Here is a 25,533-nt window from a genome sequence, read left to right as displayed (position 1 = left end):
CACCACATGCATGCGCTGCTAGCCACTCAAGGAGGTAAGTTAATATGTATTTTGTGCTTAATGAAGAGAAACGCAAATCAGGTTCAGGGTTTGACCCACTGAACCTGCTCTGGCTAGCTGGCTGCAACTGATCTTCCAAAGTCCTCTCTTTATCAGGAGCTGGTGACCCCAAGGCCATCCAGGCTGAAGTCTCAAAGCTCCCTCATCTTTCTTTAGACACATGGCAGTCCTTTATGTTTCTCATCGTCGTTTTTCATGCCGCCTCTCCCATCATGAGATGAAGCAACGTAGGAGGGAGGAATTTGACAGGCTATTTCAGAGGAAGCTCAGTGATTCCCCCAATAAATATCCAAAACAGCCAAACTCCCTCATGGCCCAATGGGGGATAAGCTGTGTCTGTTCCACTCACTCGTCTTTGGAACATTTGCTGAGACCCTTTCAGATCAAACCATGGGAGAGTAAAAAAAATACAGCAGAAAACAGGAAATGGATTGGGTGAGTCCAGTGGAAAGAAGAAGAGTGAGTGGGTAAGACATTTGCCTTGCAGGCAACCGTCCTGAATTTGATCCCAGGCACCACATAATGGTCCCCTTAAGCACCACCAGGAGTGATCCCTGAGCATAAAGTAGGTAGCAAACTGCTTAAACACAGCCAGATGTGACTCCCCCAGATAAAAGTAATGAATAAAAGGAGAAAAAGGGAAAAAAGATAGGAGAGGAAGAGTGTACAAAAGGAAGGAAGGAAAGGGATAAAGGGAGGAAGGAAGGAAGGAAGGAAGGAAGAAAGGAAGGAAGGAAGGAAGGAAGGAAGGAAGGAAGGAAGGAAGGAAGGAAGGAAGGAAGGAAGGAAGGAAGGAAGGAAGGAAGGAAGGAAGGAAGGAAGGAAGGAAGGAAGGAAGGAAGGAAGGAAGGAAGGGAGGGAGGGTAAGAGGGAGAGAGGGAGGTAGGAAAGAGAGAGGGAGGGTAGGAGGGAGAGAGGGAGGGAAGAAAGGAGGGGCAGAAGGAGGGGAGGAAGGAGGGAAGGGTGAGAGAAGGAATGAGGGAAGGAAGGAGGGAGGGAGAAAGAAAAGGAAGGAAGGAGGAAGGGAAGGAGGGAAGGATGGAGGAAGGCAGGGAAGAGGAAGGGAAAGGGAGGGAGGGAAGGAAGGAGGGAGGGAAAGAAAGAGGGAGAAAGGAGGGAGAGAAGAAAGGAGGGAAGGAGGGAAAAGGAGGGAGAGAGGAAGGAAGGAGATAGGAAGGGAGGGAGGGAGGAGGAAAGAAGGGAAGGTGGGAGGGAGGGAAGGAAAGAGAGAGGGAAGGAAGGAAGGGAAGGAGGGAGGGAGGAAGAAGGGAAGGAAGGAAGAAGGGAGGAAGGGAGGGAGGGAGGTAATCTATTTCCATGTAAAAACGCTAAAATGCATTTAGCCTATAAGCTATTCCAAATGTACCATTTTGTCAAAATAAACAACCTTCATCTCAACATACTAGATTATTTAAGATCCAGTATTTAAAACCTGGTAGATCTTCAGATGAGAGAGAGAGAGAGAGAGAGAGAGAGAGAGAGAGAGAGAGAGAGAGAGAGAGAGAGAGAGAGAGAGAGAGAGAGAGAGAGAGAGAGAGAGAGAGAGAGAGACGCTCTGGAAGATTTCAGAATGTGCTGCTAGTGGGAAAGGCTGGGAGATTTCGTGAAGGGGGGGTGCTCTGGGTGGAAGGGGGGGGCCCTTCTCTCACACCCCTTCCTCACTTGAGCCAGAGCCTTCGTTGCATAACCGTCTCCTGAACCCCAGAAACTGTTGGGAGCAATTTCTGGGGCTGGAGGCGTGTTTGTTTTTGAAGCCTCTTAACTCATAAAGAGAAACAAGAAGCCCAGAGGGAGGTGGTTTGGGCTGCCTCCCTCCACTCCTCATCCCCCAACACCCCCCCCCCCACAGCCTGGCAGGCAGAATTCTTCAATGAAGACACCCTGGGGTACAAGCCTGGCCTCCGAGGTCTGGGGCACAGCCCCCCACCACCACCAGCGAAGACACCTCCCAACTATCTCCACCCCAGCTGCACTGAAGTGGGGGACAGTAAACCGCATTCCTCCAGGCCAGAAACAACCGGACCCCAGACCCAATTAGAAACTGGAAACTCTTGCAGCAAGCTAGTGTCCGGAACAGGGGTGGGGGGGGGGCTCTAAGGGTAACCGCCCAGCTCCCCAGTGGAAAACCTTCTTAAAACAACCTCAGGGCTGTCCCAGCATAATTGAATCTGCCTGGGGTAACTCCGGATCCAGCCCTGCCTCCGGCTACTCAGTTCCTGCGGTGTCCAGGTGGGACGCACGGGGTGGGGACAGACTGGACACCCCCTTTTTGGCTGACCCTGCCCTGTGGGGGACGGACCATGGGAGACTGCAGGGCATGTCAGACTGGCCCAATCAGGAAAGGGGGGGTGCCTTAAGTGGGACAAGATGACCTCCAAGGTCCTAGGAAAGGCAGCAGTACCCCAAGGGGAGATGCTGGGAGACCCTGGTTCAAGTTACCCACCCTCCCTGGCTCCAAGCGTCCTGGTTCACAATGCAGGGCCAGATAGAGGGGTGCAGTAAAATGTAAGTGAACCTCTCATTGTGAGGCCTAAAGTGGAGCTTCTGATGAGGGCAGAGGGAATAGCAGGCAGGTTACCTCTCCAAGGAGATAGGGTTTTTGTGGGGAACCCCCACAACCAGGGATCCATGTGACAATGCTCAGAAGACCATACATGCTAGGGGTTGAACTTGGGGGTTTTTTCCTCTTGTTTGGGTTTCTTATGTTTTATTTGGGAAGTGACCAATGAAGATAATCATGACTATGACAACGATGGCAATGCAAACAACAGTGATATGCTGATGGTAGTGGTGTTAGGATTCGATACAACTTAAAGGGCCAGAGTGATAGCACAGTGGGTATTTGCCTGGCACACAGCCAACCCAGGTTCGATCCCCAACATCCTATACGATCCTCTGAGCCCACCAGAAATGATCCCTGAGTGCAGAGCCAGGAGTAACCCCTGAGCACTGCCAAGTGTGGCCCAAAAATAAAAAGAGAGAAAAAGAGACTTCAGATATTCAGGAGAAACCGAGAGGAGTGGGCTTGGGGTATTTTCAAAGACTCAGACTGGGGTGCTTGTTGGACTGGGGGGTGACAGGCCTAGACCCTCAAGGACACAGGCTAGTGGCATTTTCTACCTGCTCCTGTTGTAACGTTTCAGAGGGCGGCCCAAGGGCCCCCTGGCAGCAGCGGGGTCAGCCGAGGCCAGAGAACGAATGTTGGCGGCTTCTCCCTCATTGGTCCTTCTCAGCCTCTGGACTGTGCAGAGATGACGGGGCCCTCAGGCCTTAGGCCAGACCCCCTCCCGGGTCCTTCCAAGGGGAGCTGCCTGGACACTCCCCTGTGTGGCCCCGGCCCCATCACCCGGTGCTGAGGCAGCCTTTTGAGAGGCTGGGCCCTCCCTGCCATTAATCCTCCCAAGAAAGTCAGACATTAACCCAGGAGCAGCTTATGCCTTATATAAGCCCCCCAGGCAGCGCAGGCAAGGCTGCCGGAGCTCGGCCAGACCGAAGGAGCAGCGTCGCTTCCACCCACCAGCCCAGCAGCAGGTAGGAGGGACACCCCTACAGCCAGCCCCGGGGACCCCAGAGAACTGCCCCATCCCTTAAGTCCTCTGAGACCCTCCATAGCCCCTTTGTGGTAGATCCATCCTTGCAGACTAAATCTACAGCCTGCTTTTGGGGGGACCTTTCCCCACAGGGGTTTTCAGCTCTGCTCACCCTCTGTCTGCCGGGGGGAACCAGAGACACCCCCAACCCGTCCTGTGTAACTGACCTTACTTGGGGACTGGCCCTCCCCATACCTGCTGGGGCCCCTGCTCAAGCATGAGTGTGTGTGAATAGCACAACTGGACCCAGACAGGCTCAGAGCCCCGAGTCTATACACACATTGCAGTATGGGCCATGCTTGCACACATGGATTTATGCATCACACCTATGGGCTCAGGCATGCACACACATGGTCATCCATGCATACGGGCTCATTCACATAGGCATGAATCATGTGTGTGTATGTGTGGGCTCACGCATACACATCTGGCACCATGAATGCACAGAGGTTCATGTACAAGCAAGAAGGGGTCATATATGCACTTGTGGGGAGGAACTTACCTTGCAGACAGCTGATCAGGTTTGAACCCCACCTGGAGGGATCCCTGAGCCAAGCATAAGTCTGGAGCACGGTTGAGTGTGGCCTCAAAACAATTTCTTCTGCATTCACATGTTTCTGCAAACCTGCACAACCAACTTGCGCATGTCTACACATACATATATTCCTCATGCACACACCTGCCAGCTCATGTAGCCTTCGGTCACACGTAGCCATACCTCTGAGCTCCAGCCCCTGCACATACAACCCCATTCCAGCTGAAACAGACACACCCCTGTTGACACCCAAGATGGGCATAAGGGTCGCACACAGCACCCTAGGACCCCTGGTCTCTGCCTGCAGCAGGGCGCCTCCAGGTGCAGCCACGTGTCCGTGCAAGGCCCGGTCCACCACCACCACCTCATCCGCAGGTGACCCCCTGCTCCCCCACCATGACCTTCTCGGAGCTCGTGGACCGCGTGGGCAGCATGGGCCCCTTCCAGCTCCTCAATATGCTGCTGCTCGGCCTCCCCATCCTGGGCATGGCCAACCACAACCTGCTGCAGATCTTCACGGCCGCCACCCCCGCCCACCACTGCCGCCCGCCCCCCAATGCCTCCTCCGGGCCCTGGCTGCTGCCCACGGGCCTCCACGGCCAGCCTGAGCCGTGCCTCCGTTTCGTGCATCTGCCCAACGCCAGCCTCTCCAACGGCACCCAGGGGCCCACCGAGCCCTGCCTGGACGGCTGGGTATACGATGTTAACAGCCGGGGCTCCATCGTGATCGAGGTAAGCCTGATGCCAACAGGGAGAGGGACCAAGGGGTTTGCCCTCCACCCCCATGGTGCTCCCCACCCTGCTCTGCAAACAGCAGGACAGGCTTGGGGAATCCACTGATACCCCTAGGACCTGCAACTTGGGGATCGGGGTGCAGTTTACTCAAAGAGCCTAAATGGGATGGTCCAGCTCCCAAGTGCTCCCGACTGGGGCCTGAACAGAGACAGAGATACTTCCCAGAGCTGAGATAAGAATTTCCGGAGAGGGCCCGGAGAGATAGCACAGTGGTATTTGCCTTGCAAACAGCCGATCCAGGACCAAAGGTGGTTGGTTCGAATCCCAGTATCCCATATGGTCCCCCGTGCCTGCCAGGAGCTATTTCTGAGCAGACAGCCAGGAGTAACCCCTGAGCATCGCCGGGTGTGGCCCAAAAACAAAACAAAAAATAATAATAATCTCGGAGCTAGCCGGAGTGATAGCACAGTGGTAGGGTGTTTGCCTTGCAAACAGACAATCTGTATCCAGCATCGCATATGGTCCTCCTTGTCAGGAGCAATTTCTGAGCACAGAGCCAGGAGTAAATCCTGAGCACCATCAGGTGTGGCCCAAACCCCACCCCCAAATGTCCAGAGAAATAGCACAGCAGGTAAGGTGTTTGCCTCGCACATGGCTGACCTGAGTTCAATCCTCAGCATCCCCTATGATCCCCTGAGCCTGCTAAGAGTAACTTGTGAGTGCAGAGCCAGGAGTCACCCCTAACCGCTGCCAGGTGTGGCCCAAACACCAGAAACACCTGACACAGGGCAGCAAGGAAAGGCAGAAAATCCCCGCTGTGCAGAGGACTCAGGGCAGGAGGGGAAGAAATGGAGGTGCCACTGGACAGATAGAGCAGAGGGTTGGAGCTGCCTGCAAACCCCTCAACAGTCTACAGTGGTCTCCCACCTGGTCATTCGGGGCCCCAACTCTCATTCATAAGCCTCTAGTTATTCACTGACCCTTATCACCCATCTCCGGATGGAGGCCAGAGAGATAGCACAGCACAGCTTGCCTTGTATCTGGCTGGCTCGGGTTCAGTCCCCGAGCTCATCAGGAGTGATCCCTGAGCACAGAGCCAGGAGTAAGCCCTGAGCACAACTGGACTTGGCCAAACAAAGAAAATAAATGAACTGACAGTCCAGATAAGAGAGAGGAGACACTGAGGAGAAAATGGGCACTGGCATTCTTTTTGTTGTTGTTGTTGTTGTTTGTTTGTTTGTTTGTTTTGGGGCCACACCTGGCATTGCTCAAGGGTTATTCCTGGCTGTCTGCTCAGAAATAGCTCCTGGCAGGCACAGGAAACCATATGGGACACCGGGATTCAAACCAACCACCTTTGGTCCTGGATCGGCTGCTTGCAAGGCAAACGCCGCTATGCTATCTCTCCCGGCCCTGGCACTGGCATTCTTGAGCATTCAAGCATTCAGGGGGCCCCCACTTTGATCATCTGCAAACATCACCTCTTATGATTTATGTCCCCCAGACCTGGGGAAGGTGCGATTATCTCCTTTTGCAGTTCAAGATCCAAGAAAGTAAGACTCAGAACAAAGAGGTTAAAGTCCAGGGTGCACAGCTAGGCAGTTTCATAATTGAAATGAGGCCCCCAAGAACCCCTAGGAGATGAGCCAAGGGCATAAACGCTTCCAAGATGAATGAAGCAAGAGATTCTAGGAAGGCTTCCTGAAGGAGTGGGCATCTGATCAGTGAGCAGAAGTCAAAGTTTTTATTCTCCACCCTGAGTTCCAGAGAAGGTTCTGTTAACTTCTCTGGGTCATAAGAGAGGAAATGCAAGCACCATCAGTCTCAGACAGTGCCCGGTAGGACCCACATGCAGGATCATGTCCAGAGTCTGGGCTGGTGCGAATCATTCATTTTGCAGGGGTGGGGGGTTTGACAAGGATGATGTGCCAGATGCCCACAACTCCAACCTCCCCACAGTGGGATCTAGATGTTGGTGTCATGAGTCATTAATCAGATGGGGACACTGAAGTAGGGAAAGTAAGGAGTAGTTCAAGGTCCCCGGGTCTGTCAGAGCAGGCTGGGGCTCTTTGAGCAAAGATCCAGGCTCCAGACCACAATTTAGGCTATAGTTTCTTCTCTGTCTCTGTCTCTGTCTGTCTGTCTGTCTGTCTGTCTGTCTGTCTGTCTCTCTCTCTCTCTCTCTCTCTCTCCATCCCCCCTTTCCATCTCTCATGCTTGCTTTTGCTTTTTCTGAGATTTTATTATTTTTTTTGGAGGGGGGCACACCCAGCTGCATTCAGGAGTTACTCCTGGCTTGGGGAATCATATGCGATGCCGGAGATCGAACCCACATCTGCCCTGGGTCAGCCGCGTTCATGTTTGCTTTTGCTCTTTCTCCAAGCATAGAGTCTGAAATGCATCCAGAGTCCAACCAACCTTTCTTGTCAGCTGCAAGCAATAAGCTGAGGACAGTGAATTGTGGGGGTATTTGGCAGCACTCCCCAAGCCCAGCTTCCCTCTTGGGTTAGAACACACCCAAACCCACTCTCGGGGGTCCAGGTCATACTGTGGCAGAGACCAAGATTTCTCTTTTTTCTTTTCTTTTCTTTTTTGGTTTTTGGTTTTTGGGGCTGCGCTCAGGGTTTACTCCTGGCTCTACACTCAGAAATTGCTCCTGACAGGCTCGGGGGACCATATGGGATGCCGGGATTCGAACCACCGACCTTTTGCATGCAAGGCAAATGCCCTACCTCCATGCTATCTCTCCCGCCCCTGACCAAGATTTCTTGCTGTCTTGTGTATCCCTAGAGGCTGGATCGATTCCTGGCACAAAGAGGTGCTGGGCAGAGTAATAAGTGGAATGAATGAATGAATGAATGAATGAATGAATGAATCTTCACCCAGATGCAGCTCAGAATGCTCAGAGCACCCAGCTCGGGGATGAGGCTGGAGGAGCAGCTGGGAGCACTGCTGGAGTCAGCAAAACCTCATTGAAGAGTGGAGTCAGCAAGCTAGCAAGGCAGGGGGCTGGAGGGGAAGAGAGAGGGGCAAATGGCCAATGTCATCCCCAGGGCAAAAGAAGAAGCGGATGTGAAGTCAAGTGCAAAGTCTCTGAGGCTTGAAGGGAGGAGAGGAGGGAGCTGGCAATAGTCAGAGGAAGGGCAAAAGGTTGAGCCTGGCACAAAGGTTGCCAGATGTGAAGAGGGAGAGGCCAAAGGAGGCCAAGTTGAAGGGCTGCGTCCACAGTGCCACCTAAGGGTGGAGACCCTGAGTGCAGGGGGAAGGAGACTGGTGGAGAGTTCTGGTCCACCTGCAGGGAGATGCAGAGGAAGGGACCCCGGAGAATGGTCCATTGGGGAATGGTCCATAGCTTAGCAGATGTGTCCGCCCAAAGTAGATGAAGTGGTCAAAGGACCATTGAGAAGAGGAAAGAAAGTGAGAGGAGAAAAGGAAGAGAGAGGTTCCAATCTGTAGGTTCCAATTCCCTATAGGACTGACAGGGTGTAGGGAGGACGTTGTAGGTTTCCAAGTATGGGGGTTACTCACAACACATCTGGTTTCTGGAGAGACAGAGGGGAGCCCCACATGCATCATCATCACATCCTGTTTTTTGTTTTGTTTTGTTTTGTTTCTGGGCCACACCTGGTGGTACTCAGGGATTACTCCTGGCTCTGCGCTCAGAAATCACTCCTGGCAGGTTCAAAGAACCATATGGGATGCCGGGGATTAAACCCAGGTCATCTACATGCCAGGCAAGCAGTCTCCCCACTATATTATTGCTTTGGCTCCATTTGAACTTTGTCTTGTTTTGTTTTTTGGGTGCTCAGGGGTTAGTCCTAGCTCTGCACTCAAAAATCACTCCTAGCTGGATCGGGAGACCATATGGGATGCCAGGGATCAAACTTGGGTTGGCCACATGCAAAGCAAATGCCTTCCTTGCTGTACTATCACTTCAGCAGCCTGCACCCTGTTTTTTGAAGTAATACCTGTGTGTTGGGTTTTTTATTTTAAAAGCTTCACATCATGGTCCCCTCCCAATGTTTGCAGCATAAAAGAAAAAAAGCAGAATAAAATATGTGACAGTGATTTAGTGACAGCTATGATTCAGGTGCCACCAAAGCAGGAAGGGAGCAGAGGAGCCAAGTCCTGCCCGAAGCTGAAGCAATAAGACAGCGGGGGCCCGGAGAGATAGCACAGCGGCGTTTGCCTTGCAAGCAGCCGATTCAAGACCAAAGGTGGTTGGTTTGAATCCCGGAGTCCCATATGGTCCCCATGCCTGCCAGGAGCTATTTCTGAGCAGACAGCCAGGAGTAACCTGAGCACCGCCGGGTGTGGCCCAAAAACCAAAAACCAAAAAAAAAAAAAAAAAAAAAAGACAGCAGGTGGGACTTGCTCTGCACATCGCCAACCCAGGTCTGATCCCCGGGACTGCATATGGTCTGCTGAGCACAGAGCCAGGAGTGAGCACAGAGCCAGGAGTAAGCCCAGAGCACCTCTGGGCATGGTCATAAATCCAAAGCTAAATGACAACAACAACAACAACAACAAAAAAGCTCCTTCAGAAGCAATTAAAACTTAAACAGCCTCTGGGTTCACCTCATCCCAGGCCCCCTCAGCTGTAGCTATGCTAAGGCCTAGGATGCAGTTAAAAGGACTAGAGCACACATCCGTGGCACACAAGGGCCCCTCCCAGCACTCCAGGGGTGGCCCTGAGGGCCCCCACTTTTGTTGGGTTTAAGTATCACATATCTCCAGGCCCTGAGCATTAACCATTAGAACTATTGGCTAAGTATCCCAATCATTGTTTGGGAAGACCACCCCCCCAAAAAAAAATTAAGGGTTTCTCTCAGGGCCCTGCACCCTTCTCCAACTATCAGTTGAGAGAGCTCCCACCTGTCTGTCCACACCATGCCAGGAGCTTCGTTTAGCTGCTCCCAATCCCAAGTCTGGAACCTGCAATGGCCACTCTCAGCCTCTGCCCCAGTCTGCAGCTGCAAACAGGCCCCAAAATCAGAAACACCAGAAGGGGAACCAACTCAGCTGCTACCAGGCAACCCTTCCTGTTATTAAGATGTCGGAATAGGGGCCGGGCGGTGGCGCTAAAGGTAAGGTGCCTGCCTTGCCTGCGCTAGCCTTGGACGGACCGCGGTTCGATCCCCCGGTGTCCCATATGGTCCCCCAAGCCAGGAGCAACTTCTGAGCACATAGCCAGGAGTAACCCCTGAGCATTACCGGGTGTGGCCCAAAAACCAAAAAAAAAAAAAAAAAAAAAAAAAAGATGTCGGACTGGGGGTCGGAGTGATAGCACAGCTGTAAGGCATTTGCCTTGCACATGGCCTACCTAAGACGGACCTGGGTTTGATCCCGGGCATCCCATATGGTCCCCTGAGCCTGCCAGGAGCAATTTCTGAGTGCAAAGCCAGGAGGAACCCCTGAGTGCCACCTGGTATGGCCCAAAAATCAAAAAAATAGGATGCCTGAGAACTAGGAACCACTCCCTGAACCCCAGAAGGCAACTCTGTCCTCAGAGAAAGAGCAGGGGTGGCCGGTCCAGAAATTCCACCCCACATGGGGCTAAGCACAGTGGGAAGGGCATTTGCTTTGTACGGGTTCAATTCCTGGCATCCCATTTGGTCCCTGAGCCCATTGGGAATGATTTCTGAGTACAGTCAAGAGTACTGGGTGTAGCCCAAAAACAAAACAAAAAAGGTTCAGCTCACCCCACTTTATGGACCCCATGCCCACCTTACAAGCTGGTGAGCTGGGAGTCTCTCTATGCAGGCCCCTCATGTTAGAAGCAGAGAAGGAACTCCCCTGTAGCAGGGGTAAGCCTGGAATCTGGAAAAGCTGGGCAGGTTGCCTTCCCCTTCTGATCCCCTAAGCTTCCTTTCACCCCACCCCACCCCCAAGGCAAGCTGGGGGTATGGCAACCCACAAATGCCTTCAGTCCCGCCTGCCTCAGCAGAGACTTGCTGGAATGTTTCAGGGGCTTTACTGGGACTGTAAGAGGAAACAAAGGCCTTTCTTTTAAGTCTAGAAAGTGTGGGGCATTGTCCCACCCTACCCCCAACATCCCCCCACATAGCACAGTGGGGAGGGTGTTTGTTTGCCTTGCACTGGGACAGACCCAAGTTCAGAGTTCAATTCCTGGTATCCCACATGGTCCCCTGAGCACCATTAGGAATAATTGTTGAGCTCAGAGCCAGGAGTAAGCCCTGAACACCACTGAGCGTGTCCCCAAATCAGAACCCCCCCCCAAAAAAAAAGAAACTATAGGAGCATTTACTATAGACTCTGGGCTCCCCCATACACTGAACTCAATTCTGATATGTCTCTTAGGATCTGCCTGGGGCTGGCCCTTCTCTCAGGGACACTTGCTGTTCCTCTCTGGGCTTAGATTGTGAAACAAGTCCCCCCCACACATGTAGTACCCCCCCATCCATCCAGGTGGGTCCCCACTGGAGAGGTAGAAGATCTCCAAGAAGCTGGTCTCTACCTGGGGAGGATCTTGGTGCCCCCACAACAGCAACCCACATCCCCAGGCTTCCAGCTCCCCAAGCCTGATTTGGATACCTTCTCCTGTCAGCTCCATTTATGTCCTCCTGGCCACAGAGCAGAGAGTCACCGCATTTCCCCAGCCACAGCTCCTTACCTAGGGGGTCCTGAGCAGTACCCAGGATGGGTGGGGGAATGCGAGGCGGAAGAGGGAGATATTTGAAAGGTTTACTTTCTTCTTCTTCTTCTTTTTTATCTTTTTTATTTATTTATTTATTTATTTATTTATTTGGTTCTTGAGTCACACTCGATGGCATTCAGGGGTTACTCCTGATTCTGTACTCAGAAATAGCTCCTGGCAAACATGGGGGACCATAGCGGATACCAGGATTCGAACCACCATCTGTCCTTGATCGGCTACATGCAAGGCAAACACCCAACCGCTGTGCTATCTCTCCGGCCCCTCAAATTTTTACTTTCTGATCAGTGAATTGAGCACGATGGCTCGCCAGGTACAGAGCTGGCGGCTTCCTGGTTCTTTATGCTGTTTGCAAAGTCCAAGAAACAGAAACTTGGAACTGAAGCGATGGTACAAAGAGGAGGGCACTTGCCCTGCACATTCAATTCCTGGCATCCCATATGGTCCCCTGAGCACCACTGGAAGTGATTCTTGAGTGCAGAGCCAGGAGTAATCCCTGAGCACTGCAGGATATGGCCCCAAAACCCAAATAAAAAAGACAGGAAGTAGTTCTCTGCTCACTCCCCACACTGCAGATCAGATTGAGGTGGGGCTGGGGATTCAGCACAGAAAGTAGGGTGACTGTCTTGCATTATGGCCAACCCTGTTCCTTCCATGGTAACACATGTCTTCCAGAACACTACAGGGCGCAGCTCTCGGTGCCCCCAGTCCCCAGATGAAGCTCTGAAAGGACCTGAATGCCCCTCAGGTGACTCTGGTGTTCCCAGCAACTTATCCTTGGGCCTGAGCACTAAATCACCTACCCAGCTGCGAGTATCACCGAAGTTGAACCCTGAGCACTGCTTGGGGATCTCCGGGAAAAAAATTTTTTTGGATTCACAGAGAAATTAAGCAACTGGCCCTTGTGTGGCTGAGTTGAGGCCTCACATCTATCTGTTTGTGTCTCCCCAAGATCCTGAATCCCTTCCCCCTCTCTGGCTTTTGTACCCCATAGGCCAACTGGAGATCTGAGAATGCCCAGGGGTACAGTGATTGGCCCCCAAGTCTGACTTGATTCTCAAAGGTCCCCAAGCTAGAGAAGATCGTGGACCAATGTCCTTGTTCTGGGGTGTTCTTTGGATCTCCCCCCAAACCCTTGGTAAAGTCTGCACACGCATGAGCACTGGATGGTCCTTCTCCTGTCCGGCTCAGCCACCACTCCAGGACCTTCCTCTGTGCAGCAGACTTCAGGGCCTCCTGCTCCAGCTCTTCGGCTTGTCCTCTGCCCTGGAGCCTGATCTCAGAACCCTCAGTCTCCCCGCCACCACCCCAGCCCTTCCTGGGTGAGGGTGACATGCATCACTGAGGCTCAAGTGTCACCTGGAACGAGACATCAGGAACATGGATTAGTTGGGGGTTCAGATGGGTGTGAGTCTCTCTCTGGCTTAGGATGGAGCAAGCTAAGTGCAGTAGAAGGGTTTACCCTCTGTCTGCTGCCAGGATCTTGGTGAAAAGGAGAGAAATAGGGGCCCAGAGAGATAGCACAGTGGGGACTGCGTTTACCTTGCACGCAGTTAACCCAGGTTCAATCCCTGATATCCCATAAGGTCCCCCGAGCCTGCCAGGTGTGATTTCAGAAAGCAGAGCCAGGAGTAACCCCTGAACACTACTGGAGATGGCCCATAAACAACAACAATAATAATATGTTCTTGGGCCCGAGAGATACTACAGTGGGCAAGGCACTTGCCTTGCATGCAGCCAACCTGGGTTCCATCTCTGGCACCCCATATGGTCCCCTGAATCCTGCCAGAAATGATCCCTGAGTGCAGAACTAAGAGTACGTCCTGAGTACCACGGTGTATGATCCAAAATGACTAAAAAAAATTAATGACAGTGTGTCTGCTGGTGTAAGAGAGAAAATGAAGTCAGACATAGGGATCAAGATTGCAGGGAGGAGTGATGTTTAAGAAGGGTGATCAATGGGCCCAGAGATATGGCACAGCAGTGTTTGCCTTGCAAGCAGCCGAGCCAGGACCAAAGGTGGTTGGTTGGAATCCCGGTGTCCCATATGGTCCCCCGTGCCTGCCAGGAGCTATTTCTGAGCAGACAGCCAGGAGTGACCCCTGAGCACCGCCGGGTGTGGCCCAAAAACAAACAAAAAAAAGAAACAAAAAGAAGGGTGATCAAGGGACCACCCATAGAGAAGATAACAGTTGAGCCAAGATGGGAAAGAGATGAATAGGCAAGCCCAGAGGGCAGGTTTGTTCTAGAAAGTTCTAGGCAGAGCAAACCACAGCTACCAAGATGCTGGGGTGCCTGCTTTGAGTAAGGAAAGTGGGTGTCTCAGTGTAGCAGGGGATTGGGGGGAGGGTGGTGGCCTTGCACATGGCTAAACAGCCCTAAGCACTAACAGGGGTGGCCCCCCAACCAAAAAGACTTGATTTATAAAGGTTGAGAAAGTCAAATGTCCTTCTGCAAAGTAACATCATTACTGTGGGTGGGATGGGGGTGGCCTTAGAGATAGGGGCTCAAGGCTACTATATGGTCCTCCAACCTTGTGGGGTGTTCCCCTTCCCCCCCCACACCTTTTTTTGTCTTTGATTTTTGGGCCTCATTTAGTGGCTGTCAGGGGTTACTCCTGCCTCTGCACTCAGAAATTACTCCTGGCAGGCTCAGGGGACCATAGGGGGTGCGGGGATCGAACTCAGGCAGGCACAAGGCTAAATCCTCTTTGCTTTGCTCTGGTTCTCCATTTCCATTTTATTGTCCACAGGTTCAAGGCCCCCAATCAACTTCAAAGTCTCTTGGGAAATGTGCCCCTTCCCACTTTGAGGGCAATGGAATTCAGGGCACCATCTGCTATAGACTTCCCAAGGAGCTTTCACAGCATGCTCTAACGTACCAGAGTGCTCAATAGAAACCCCCTCAATGACCCCTGCATTCCTCCTAACTCCTTTCCTCTCTCACTCCCTTCCTCTTTCTCTCTCTCCACACACACACACACACAGACACTGTTTGATTTCCAAAGCATTCTTGTGAGGCATTATTTCTAGTGCGTAAAATTCTCCACTTCATTACACAAGTAAATCAGAGCACAGGACAAAGGGTATGTGTTGGGGATTAGTAAGAGATTAAGCCTGACAGGTAGGCAGAGGCCAAGAATTGAGGGCTTTATAAATCTGGGATCACAGGGTTCTAGCTTAGCCTAAAGGCCAGACACACCCCTGGGCTGTGGTTTAGAAAGTCCTTCCGGTTTATCAGGGAAGGGATGGGCAGCAGACAGGAAGTCAGGAGACCTATCAAAAAGTTGGTGCCACCATTTCCTAGGTTTCCGTTTCCCTTCTCTGTAAAATGGGGGTGACAAGAGCACAGTCTCCCCCATCTCCAGGTAGTAGTGAGGACTAAAGAGTGAAGGCATAGCCATGCCCTTTCAAAATAGTGCCCACTATAGGTATCAATTGTCACTAACCCCCAAGGGCACCTCTACCCAGGAGGAAAATATGGACGAGGGCAATAGTCGCATAGGATATGCAACAAGGCCTTGAGCACCTGCTCAGCCCAGGGAGTCCCTGAGTTTGGTTCAATACTTCATGGCCCCCACCAGTGTGGAGGCAGCCCTGGTTGTCCTCAGCATCCCAACATTCTAGCAGCCTTGAGTCATAGATGAAGCCTCATCCCTCCATTCTTCCTAGGTAATTTGACCTTACCTTACTTGCAACAATAGGCAGGACTGAGCACAAAGATGGTCCAGCAGCAAACATAGCCCAACTGGATATTGTGGAGAGTAGCCCCAGGGTGCCAGAACACCTCTGGTAAACCTCCTGTCTTTTTCTTTTTTAACTTGATTGATTGATTGATTGATTGGTTGGTTGGTTTGGGGGCCACACCGAGCAGCGCTCAGGGGTTATTCCTGGCTCTGCCCTCAGACTGGGGGACCACATGAAATGCCGGGAATCGAACTGGGTCCTTCCCAGGTCAGCTGCATGCAAGGCAAACGCCCTACAGCTGTGCTATCTCTCCAGCCCCAAAACCCCTGTCTTAACAAGATAAAACAATAGTGGGAAGCCAAAAAGGCTTGTCACAGAGACTGAGCCCTGCTGGAGAGTAGATGACATCTGGGGAGCTGAACCAGCTCTGGGTGAATGGGCCTGAAGCAGAGATGCCATGAGAATTAAGAAAATAGAAAAAGGGACTGAGAGATAGCATGGTGGTAGGGCATTTGTCTTGCATGTAGAAGGACGGTGGTTTGAATCCCGGTATCCCATATGGTCCCCAAAGTCTACCAGGAGTGATTTGTGAGTGTAGAGCCAGGAGTAACCCCTGAGTGCTGCCGAGTGTAACCAAAAACCAAAAAAATAATAAAATAAAGCAGAAAAAGGGGCCAGAGCAATAGCACAGTGGTAAGGCATTAGCCTTACAAGCGGCCAATACAGGATGAACCCCGATTTGAATCCTGGCATCCCATATGGTCCCCCGAGCCTGCCAGGAGTGACTTCTGAGCACAGAGCCAGGAGTAACCCCTGGCCACCAGGGTAACCATCAAGTGTGGTTAAAACACACACACACACACACACACACACACACACACACACACACAGAAAATTTAGAGAGAAAAGCATGGGGTCAAAGGACACCCAGCCTAGTGAACTAAGAACCCTGACTGTCCCATCACGTAAAATATTTATTGTTGAGAACTGGTTAACACAGGAAGAGGGGCAAACACTGACAGACAGTCGCCTTTCTTGGCTAATCTAACCTGATTAGGCTTTCACATACCAAAGGAACCTGAGGTAGCTAAAGAAAAAGTCTCTTCTACTGGAACAGGGGACAGATAAAAAAAATAAAGTGAATTCAGGACCCTACCAATAGGACATTCCCTAAGGTTGCCAGCTTTCCTTCTCAGCTCCTCTCCTCAGACTATTATCTTCCCAGCTAAGCATCTATTCATTTCCTGGATGTCTGTGTAGCCAACAGGACTGGGAAGTTGGCAGCTAGCATCAGTGCAGGCCATGGAGGGCCACAGTGGATGCTGAGTAGTATTTGGAATGTTCAGGTACCAGAGGTCAGAAGTGTGTCCTCTTTTGAAAGGAAGAAACCAAGAATTATTTTTATTTTATTTTATTTTATTTTATTTTATTTTTTGGTTTTCTTGGGGCCACACCATGTGGCACTCAGCGGTTACTACTCGCTCTGTGCTCAGAAATCGTTCCTGGCAGGCTCAGGGGACCTTATGGGATGCCGGGGATCAAACCTGCATCTGCCCTGGGTCAGCCGTGTGCAAAGCAAATGCCCTACCACTGTGTTACCACTGAATCTGATCCCAAGAATTTAAATCACAAGGATTTAAAGGCCTAAAGAGGGGCCAGAGCGGTGGTGCAGAGAGGTAAGGAGTCTGCCTTGTTGGCATTAGCCTAGGATGGACTGCGGTTCCATCCCCCTGTGTCCCATATGGTTCCCCAAGCCAGGAGTGATTTCTGAGCCCATAGCCAGGAGTAAACCCCTCAGAGTCACTGGGTGTGCCCCCCAAAAAAATAAAAAATAAAAAATAAATAAAGGCCTAAAGAAAGATTCCCTAGAGAACCCCTCGGTGGCTGAAACCAGAGCTGCCTGAGGAAAAGACAAATTTAGATACGGAAGATTCTACTAGGTACAATGTAAAGAGCCTCATAGGCAAAGAAGGGAGAAATGATGAGAACTGAGGATGAAGATGGGTGACGCTGAACCGGCCAGAGAGTTGACTATAGGAAGCATCATAGTGGGAGCACTAGCTTTGTATGTGGGAGGCCCCCATTTGTTCCCGGTTACTGCATGGTCCCCTGAGCACCACAGAGAGTGACCCCAAACTTCAGGCATTTAACCTCTGAGTGCTGCCAGGTGTGGCTCCAACCTTTTGTTTATATTTTGGAATCACACCCAGGATCCTCAGGGCTTACTCCTAACTCTGTGCTCAGAAATTTCTCTAGAGGTGCCCAGAGAACAATATGGATACCAGCGATCAAACTTGCATCCGGGGTCGGAGAGAGCACCGAGGTACGCTATTTACCTTGCATGCAGTCAATCCAGGACAAACGGTGGTTTGAATCCTGGCATCCGATATACCCCCTCCTTCCTCGTGCCTGCCAGGAGCAACTTCTGGGTGCAGAGCCAGGAGTAACTCCCGAGTACTGCTGGGTGTGACCCAAATAAACACACACACACACACACACACAAAACTTGGATCTGATGTGGATAGGCGATGCCCTACCTGCTATACTGTTTCTCCAGTCCTTTTTACATTAAAAAAAAAAATGGTGGGAGAGGGACCGGAGCAACAGTACAGCAGGGAAGGCACTGCCTGTCTACTTTGGTTCAATCTCTAGTACCCCTTATGGTCCCCTGAGCCCACTAGAAGTAAACTCTGAGCCCAGAACAGGAGTAAGAACTGAGCATACCAGGTGTGGTGAGAGTGAGAGAGAGAGATTAGGACATGTTCAAAGGAGGTGGTTACAATTAAGTCCCCATAAAGGTCATAGAAACAGAGACACCAATCATGTTCTTTGGGGGTGCAGAGGGTGCTTTGGGGATATAACAGGGTGCTGTGGGGTGCAGAGAGCCAAGCTTAGAGGACAGTGAGCGGATTTGGAAACCCAAGTGGCAGAGCACACAACTTAAGGTATCTTGCCTTTACCAATACCATTTGAGTCTGTGACCTGAAGGACTCCTGGCAGACGGAGGTGCCCTGGGCTAAGCTAAGAAGTGAATTGGTCCTAGGGCAGGGCCAAAGAGAGAGCCTGGAGGTAAGGCATTTTCCTTGCATGCAGAAGGACGGTGGTTCGAATCTAGGCATCCCATATGGTCCCCCGAGCCTGCCAGGAGTGATTTCTGAGTGTAGGGCCAGGAGGAACCCCTGAGGGCTGCCGGGTATGTGACCCAAAAACCAAAAAAAAAAAAAATGGTGCTAGGGTGAGGAGCCAGCCAGGGATTGGGGGTGCAGAGGACACGTGGCCGGGCCACGACACAACTTTTCTCTCCCTCAGTGGGATTTGGTGTGCAACTCCAATAAACTGAAGGAGATGGCCCAGTCGACCTTCATGGCGGGCGTCCTGGTTGGAGGACTAGTGCTTGGAGACTTATCAGACAGGTAAGACTTGGGGGAACTCTGCCCAGGTAGACACCCCATCCCAACCTTCTCTCTCCCACCTTTATTCCAGCCCAAGATCCAAACCTCGGGGGAGGTAGGAAGGGTGGTCTTTGCATGCACGGCCTTGAGCAAGTCCCAACCCCTTTCTGATTGTGTCACTCCTGGCTGGGGTGCCAAGGATCTCACCTTACCTGAGAGAGTCACCACTGCCTGTCCCAAAGCATTCACAGCTTGGGACATCCAGACCCCATTGGGGAGGCCACAGAGGTAGTACAACCAGGAGAGGGATTGCCTTGCAGACTCCCTTTGGGCTGGAAATCTCAAGGATTTTAGATGCAAAGTATTAGAAGAATAGGAGGGGGTGATGTTTGACACCCCTGTTCAGTCAGCTAAGCAGGGGGTAGTAAAGTTCACTCATTAACCCAAACCTTAAATTGCAAACTCGTCGAGAAAAACAGTCACTAGCGGGCTCTGTTCAAGGAAGGAGTTACTTATATGCCTGCCTCTGGCCCTCTGGAGAGGGGGGGTGTCTAGCCCTTTGCCCGACAGGCTGCAGAGTCACTGGCCTTGGCAGCATCCCGACGCTAACCACCCACCTCTCCCCGGATCTACAGGTTTGGCCGAAAGCCCATCCTGACCTGGAGTTACCTGCTGCTGGCTGCGGGGGGGTCCGGCGCCGCCTTCAGCCCCAGCCTGCCCGTCTACATGGCCTTCCGCTTCCTGTGTGGCTGTGGCATCTCAGGGATTACCCTGAGCACTGTGATCTTGAGTAAGGCCCAAAAGAAGGGGAACGGGATTGGGTAAATGGAGAGTTTCAACCCCAGGTTTACATGTCATGTTGACCAAGCAAGACCTTAGAGTCCTCCCTTACCCTGAAAACAACTCTGAGAACCAAATTACTCAAGGGTCTGCAGTCCCAGGCTAGGACATCCTGACATTGCACAGGAGGGCTGTCTGGATCTTGGCCCCAGACCTCAGACAGGCCTTTCTTTGGGCCTCCCCTCTGGAGCCTCAGTTTGAAACATCTATAAAATGAAACAGTAATGTCTTAGCAGTTGGGTCTAACCAAGTAGAAGTGCTGGAGTTGGTACCCTTTGACCCGGATGTGCCCAGCACCCAATTAATCTGATCCCTGGTTCCTTCTGTAGATGTGGAGTGGGTGTCTACCCGAATGCGGGCTATCATGTCCACGGCCATTGGCTACTTCTACACCGTGGGCCAGTTCATTCTGCCTGGCCTGGCTTACGTGATCACCCAGTGGCGCTGGCTCCAGTTGGCTGTGTCCATCCCATACTTCATCTTCTTCCTGCTGTCCTGGTAGGTGCCCTTGTCCTTACCCTCACCTTCCCCTTCTATGGCCTGTCCCCCAGCTCTGGGTCCAGGCTGAGGAATTCCGTTGATGCAGAAGCGGCGATGATGGTGGGTCTTTGTGGTCCTCCAGGGTTCCCAAGTTCAAGAATGAAAATATTGAGTAGTTTCTCATGATGCTCCAACTCAGAGTTAAAAGGTAGAAAAGCGTATTGGAAATTATAGAATGAAAAAGAATTTCCTTTGTCGAGGAGAGCTTAAAATAAGACTCAGTTAAATATGGCTTGGCTTTGGGGGGTATTAATAAGGAAAATTGAGGCTTTGTGCAGCCTTAAAAGGCTATTTGCATGCCTTATCAATTGATAATAATGTTATAAAGTGGGCTGGAGAGATATAACAGTGGGTAGGACATTTGCTTTGCACTCGACCAACCTGGATTTGATCCCCAGCATCCCATTTGGTCTCCAAGGACCACCAGGAGTAATTCCTGAGCACAAAGCCAAGAATAATCCCAGAGCACCACCAGGTGTGCCTCCCCCCACAAAATTACAAAATATGAAAGGATATTTCAGAGTGGTCTGGCTGGTTCTAGGTCTTTGGGTTGGGCATTGGCTTTAGAAAAAAGTACAGAGAAAAATACAGAGGATGAGAAACCCAAGTGGATGGACACACAAGACCCAGGGCATCAGGAGCCCAGAGAATCTATTAGGTATTTTGAATTAAAAGTTCCTGAGCTGGAGCTATAGCACAATAGAGAGGGTTCTTGCACCCTGAGCATCACCAGAAGTGATTCCTGAGTGTAGAGCCAGAAGTAAACCCTCAGCACCTCCAGCATCACCCCAAAATCAAACGGGGGGGGGGGATGAGTATAGAAGATAGTAGAAACATCGTGGGAGCTAGGACAGGGGCCAGAGGCACATGCTTTGCACACTTGGGGCTCTAGATCAACCCTGAGCACTGCATGGTCTCCCTGGTAGAGCCCTGGAACCCTCCAAGCAGCCTTAGCGTGACCCCAATGGGCTCCAGCACCATGCACCATAAAGGCTGAGCTGTGGGTCCCTACATGGACCTGTTCAGCCCTGCTGGGCAAATCTCACTTCCAGTGACTCCCTGAGCACAGCTGGGCAGGAATCCCCCAAATGATAAGTTCCTAAAGAAAATAAGCAATCTTAGGGTAAAAGAGGTGATACAAAGGGCCATCTGAAGACCAGAGGATAGAGGCAGGAGGTTGGCCGGGTGAGTCAAGGGTTCAAGACCTTCACGGTGGCTCATGGAGGTCTTGCCCACTCAGAGCCTCAAGTTTCTGTAGGAAAATGGGGTGATTATGCTGTCGCCTGCTAAAAGGGGGTATCCTTGATAATCAGGGTGAGGATGAGCTGAGAAGGCTTCAGAGTAGAAACAGGAACAACAGGCCAGGACAATGGGCCCAACAATGGCCTAAGACCAGCTGAGCAGCATCCACGGCCCTCGGTGGCTTCGCTGGAACCAATTCCCAGGAGCCAGAGGTGGCCAGAGCCAGAGTTATTCCATCTTGGGCCACTTTTGTCCCTTCCCACCACCTCTCCTCAGGCACAGCTGTGGTTCAGTCAATCCCAGGAGTGAGGGAGACCAGGTGCTATTCCAAGCTGGTCGGCCACAGGGAGAATCCAAACATCCTCAAAGCGGCCTTGAGGCCCTGACCCTAACTTCATTACCTTCTCAAGCCACCCTGGCCCTGCAGCTGGACTCAACCCAAGGAAGGGGAGGAGGTGGGCCTACAGGACCCTCCAGCTGTCCAGCCTCAAACATGCTGTCCCTGCCCCCCCAGGCCCCACCTGCTTGGCTAAAACTCAAGACTCCCAACTAGGAAAGACACCCCACAATAACAATCCATCCTGGCGGGGGGGCTGGGGAAAGGCTTCTCTGCCAGGCGGAAGATACGAAGGGCCATGGTTTCTGCTGGCTGCTGGCTGCCCAGGTGCAGAACCGGGCCAAGGGTGAGTTCCATGAACTCTGCAATTAGGCAGCTGGGGGGGATCTCAGGCCTCTACTTACCCCACTATTCATTGGCTGATGTTTCTTCCAGCCCCTCTGCAAGGGGTTTCTAGGCCGTGGGGGGAGCCACTGTAACTTGAGTCTGGCCCCCAGGTGGGTCCCAGAGTCGGTTCGCTGGCTGGTGCTGTCTGGAAGCTCGATGAAGGCCCTGAAGACATTGCGCTGGGTGGCGGCCTTCAATGGCAAAAAGGAGGAGGGAGAAAAACTCAGCCTGGAGGTAGGGGCTGGGCTGAAACCCTGGACTCTGCCCCCCTCCCGTCCTGCCTCACATGCCAACTCACTCTGACGTAGCCAGCGGGTACTTTTAGAGGTCCCAGCTGGTGACTAATGACTGCCCTCTTTGTCCTCTGCCCCAAGGAACTGAAACTCAACCTACAAAAGGAGATTTCCTTGGCCAAGGCCAAATATGGCGTGACAGACCTGATCCGGACCCCCATCCTGCGCCGTGTGACCCTCTGTCTTTCCCTGGCCTGGTAACCTCCCCGCTCCTACTGTAGGCATACAAGATGGGCCAGTCTTCCTGCCAGTATACCTGAGGGCAAAGCCATGGGACCTGCAAGAGAACTTCAGGCCCCACTTGCCAGCTCAGGGCCATCCTGGATATGTGCTGTGTCTGCCCTATACTCAGGCTTATCTAATGAAATCTGCATCCCTCTGGGATTAGAGGCCCTATTTGTGTACCCAGTTTGTCCAGCAACTCTTCAAAGTGTTCTCATAATTCTCAGTGAGGTAGGAAAGACACCTCTGACCCCTATGTATGAATGCTAAACTACTGTCCAGCTAGAATATTTTATTTACTGCCACTTATTGTCTGTCTCTGCCTGTGTTCTTGAGATGTTCTTGAGAGTCAACTCCAAGGTGCCATTTTCTCTGCCATTGCAGACATAACCAATCAATCCCAGAATATTTTCCCTGAGCCCAGATACATCCCAGTGGCTTCCAAATAAAACTCAACCACACCCTCCCAACCAATCACTGATGGTCCAGAACCAAATGCTCTTTGTCAGCCTGGTTACCCAATAACCAGGATGGGAAGAGGCCCCAGCTGGCTACAGATGCTAATTCATCTGCTCTCTGTCCCTCAGGTTTGCCACTGGTTTCGCCTACTACAGTCTTGCTATGAGCGTGCAAGAATTTGGAGTCAATCTCTACCTGCTTCAGGTCATCTTCGGAGGGGTTGACATCCCTTTCAAGTTCATCACCATCCTCACCATGAGCTATCTGGGCCGCCACATCACCCAGGCCACTGCTCTCCTCCTGGCAGGAGCGTCCATCCTGGCTCTCACTTTTGTGCCCTCTGGTGAGGTGCTGGGGTTCCCCCAGAATCTTCTGAAAGAGGTTCTAGCCGATGTGTCTGTGGACATCATGCATAGCCTGGCTGATATTACTAGAGTATAAAAGGGGCCAGGGGAGCAGCTAGAATGGGGAATTGGGAATAATGCTCAAGGAAGACCTTACAGCCTTGGAAAAGTCCACTTTCAAAAAGAGGCTTTAATGCTGGCACCAGTATTTCTCCCAAGGAATGTGGGGGATATCTTAGTGCAAGAGCAAACTAGAGGGGTTGGAGTGATAGCACAGAGGGCAGGGCATTTGCTTTGCATGCAGCCGACTTGGGTTTGATTCCTGGTATTCCATATGGTCCCCTGAGCCTGTCAGGAGTTATTTCTTTTTCTTTTTTCCTTTTTTATTTATTTTTTTTTGAATCACACCCTGTGACACTCAGGGGTTATTCCTGGCTATGCGCTCAGAAATCACTCCTCGCTGGGGGAACCATATGGGATGCCGGGGGATCGAACCAGGGTTCGTCCTAGATCAGCCATATGCAAGGCTAACGCTCTACCGCTGTGCTATCACTCCGGTCCCATGTCAGGAGTTATTTCTGAGCACAGAGCCAGGAGTAACCCCTGAGCACCACCGGGTGTGCCCCCCCCCAAAATAAGAGCAAACTATAAATGGGAATAAGCAATCAGTCCAGGAAGAACACAAAAGCCAACAGGACTGACACCTACAAAGAACTAGGCAAACCAGGAAGACAATTTCTCAACTCTAATACTGGAGCTGAGTTTTCCAGTAGCCAAAGCAAGATGGAAGAAAAGGTCAACTGATGAGTAACAACACTCAGGTCTCTTTGAGCCCCAGAGACCACTCCCATTCTTTCCCCCTGCAGACATCCAGACCCTGAGGACAGTCCTGGCTGTGTTTGGGAAAGGGTGTTTATCCAGCTCCTTCAGCTGCCTCTTCCTCTACACCAGCGAGCTATACCCAACAGTCATCCGGTAAGTCCTGGGTCAAAAATTGGCCCAGCTAAAGGATGCAGGATCAGGCAGACAGGTGGCACCTTCCTGCCCACTGCCCAAGCATCCCTAAACCAGCCTTTCTGAACTCTCACAGGCAAACAGGCCTGGGCATCAGTAATTTGTGGACCCGCATCGGTAGCATGATGGCCCCCCTAGTGAAAATCACAGGGGAGCTGCAACCCTCCATCCCCAACATCATTTTCGGCACGGTTGCCATCCTGGGCGGAAGTGCTGCCATCTTCCTACCGGAGACCCTCAACCGGCCCTTGCCAGAGACCATTGAAGACGTGGAAAATTGGTCAGTGCCCTACCTCTGACCCTGAGTGTGCTCAAAGGTGGGAGGCAGGGCCCGGAGAGATAGCACAGCGGTGCTTGCCTTGCAAGCAGCCGATCCAGAACCTAAGGTGGTTGGTTCGAATCCCGGTGTCCCATATGGTCCTCCGTGCCTGCCAGGAGCTATTTCTGAGCAGACAGCCAGGAGTAAACCCTGAGCACCGCTGGGTGTGACCCCCCCAAAAAAAAAAATGGTGGGAGGCAAACCTGGCCTGAACTTTCTTTCCCTAGGTCCCTACAGGCCAAGAAGTCATTGCAGGAGCCTGAGGCAGAAAAAACTTTCCAGAGGATTCCTCTCCAGCCTTCTGAGCCAGGAATGAGCTCCAGCTGATGGCCACAGGGTACCCCCAACTTTCTCTGCCCTCCAGAGACTAATCTCAGTCAGGCCTTTCTGCCTCGAGCCTAATTTATAGGTGTCTGGAAGATTCCAAACTCTTTGAAAAAAAGTCTTCTGAGAGTTGGATGAAGGCAAATCCTCCAGCAATAGCACCGGGTACCCAGCCCAGCTCTAGCCAGCTCCATGGCTCAATCACAGGCCAGACTTCTTGCCTTCATGCTCCCCACACCCCCAAACCCTGCTGTTGTTCTATCCAGACTTTCCCTCTCCGGCCACCTTCCTTTATAATTCCATTTCCCCCTTGCTCTAAGACTCTCTGGGCTGGGCTACCAGTCTCAACCCTAACAACTTGTCCACCACTTCTTTCTTCAATGTGAAGTTTCAATAAAAATCAATGAGAACTTGGTCATGCTGGTAAGGAATGGGGTGGCCCAAGGGGCCAGTGAGTACATGAACCTGCATGTTTATTCATATCCACTTGCATTTACACACAGGAACAGGCTCGCACAACCATGCGAACACTTGTGTG

At 51.8% G+C, this 25,533-nt stretch overlaps 1 protein-coding gene across 1 annotated transcript; it reads left to right on the top strand.

The window, feature by feature from the left end:
• The first annotated feature begins 3,529 nt into the window (after positions 1–3,529).
• Positions 3,530–25,322, top strand: SLC22A8 (solute carrier family 22 member 8). The gene is made up of 11 exons (XM_049779654.1): positions 3,530–3,591; positions 4,561–4,917; positions 18,592–18,695; positions 19,310–19,464; positions 19,844–20,012; positions 22,131–22,254; positions 22,395–22,510; positions 23,123–23,337; positions 24,205–24,313; positions 24,429–24,632; positions 24,899–25,322. Exons 2-11 carry the CDS (start codon positions 4,582–4,584, stop codon positions 24,996–24,998), a joined length of 1,632 nt encoding a protein of 543 aa, XP_049635611.1. The 5' UTR covers positions 3,530–3,591; positions 4,561–4,581; the 3' UTR covers positions 24,999–25,322.
• Positions 25,323–25,533: the final 211 nt, after the last annotated feature.

Source organism: Suncus etruscus, chromosome 9 (genome assembly GCF_024139225.1).
Source record: "Suncus etruscus isolate mSunEtr1 chromosome 9, mSunEtr1.pri.cur, whole genome shotgun sequence".
In the NCBI taxonomy this organism is placed as follows: domain Eukaryota; kingdom Metazoa; phylum Chordata; class Mammalia; order Eulipotyphla; family Soricidae; genus Suncus; species Suncus etruscus.
Note: the sequence above shows the minus strand (reverse complement) of the source record. Positions and strands in the feature narration are given on the sequence as shown.

What these genes read in the sequence shown, in the direction of transcription:
- SLC22A8 (XM_049779654.1), top strand. Translation starts at nt 4,582, where the DNA reads ATGACCTTCTCGGAGCTCGTGGACCGCGTGGGCAGCATGGGCCCCTTC. An exon ending in GAGAAAAACTCAGCCTGGAG is followed by an intron (nt 22,255 to 22,394) that starts GTAGGGGCTGGG and finishes CTCTGCCCCAAG; the next exon opens with GAACTGAAACTCAACCTACA. An exon ending in TCTCACTTTTGTGCCCTCTG is followed by an intron (nt 23,338 to 24,204) that starts GTGAGGTGCTGG and finishes TTCCCCCTGCAG; the next exon opens with ACATCCAGACCCTGAGGACA.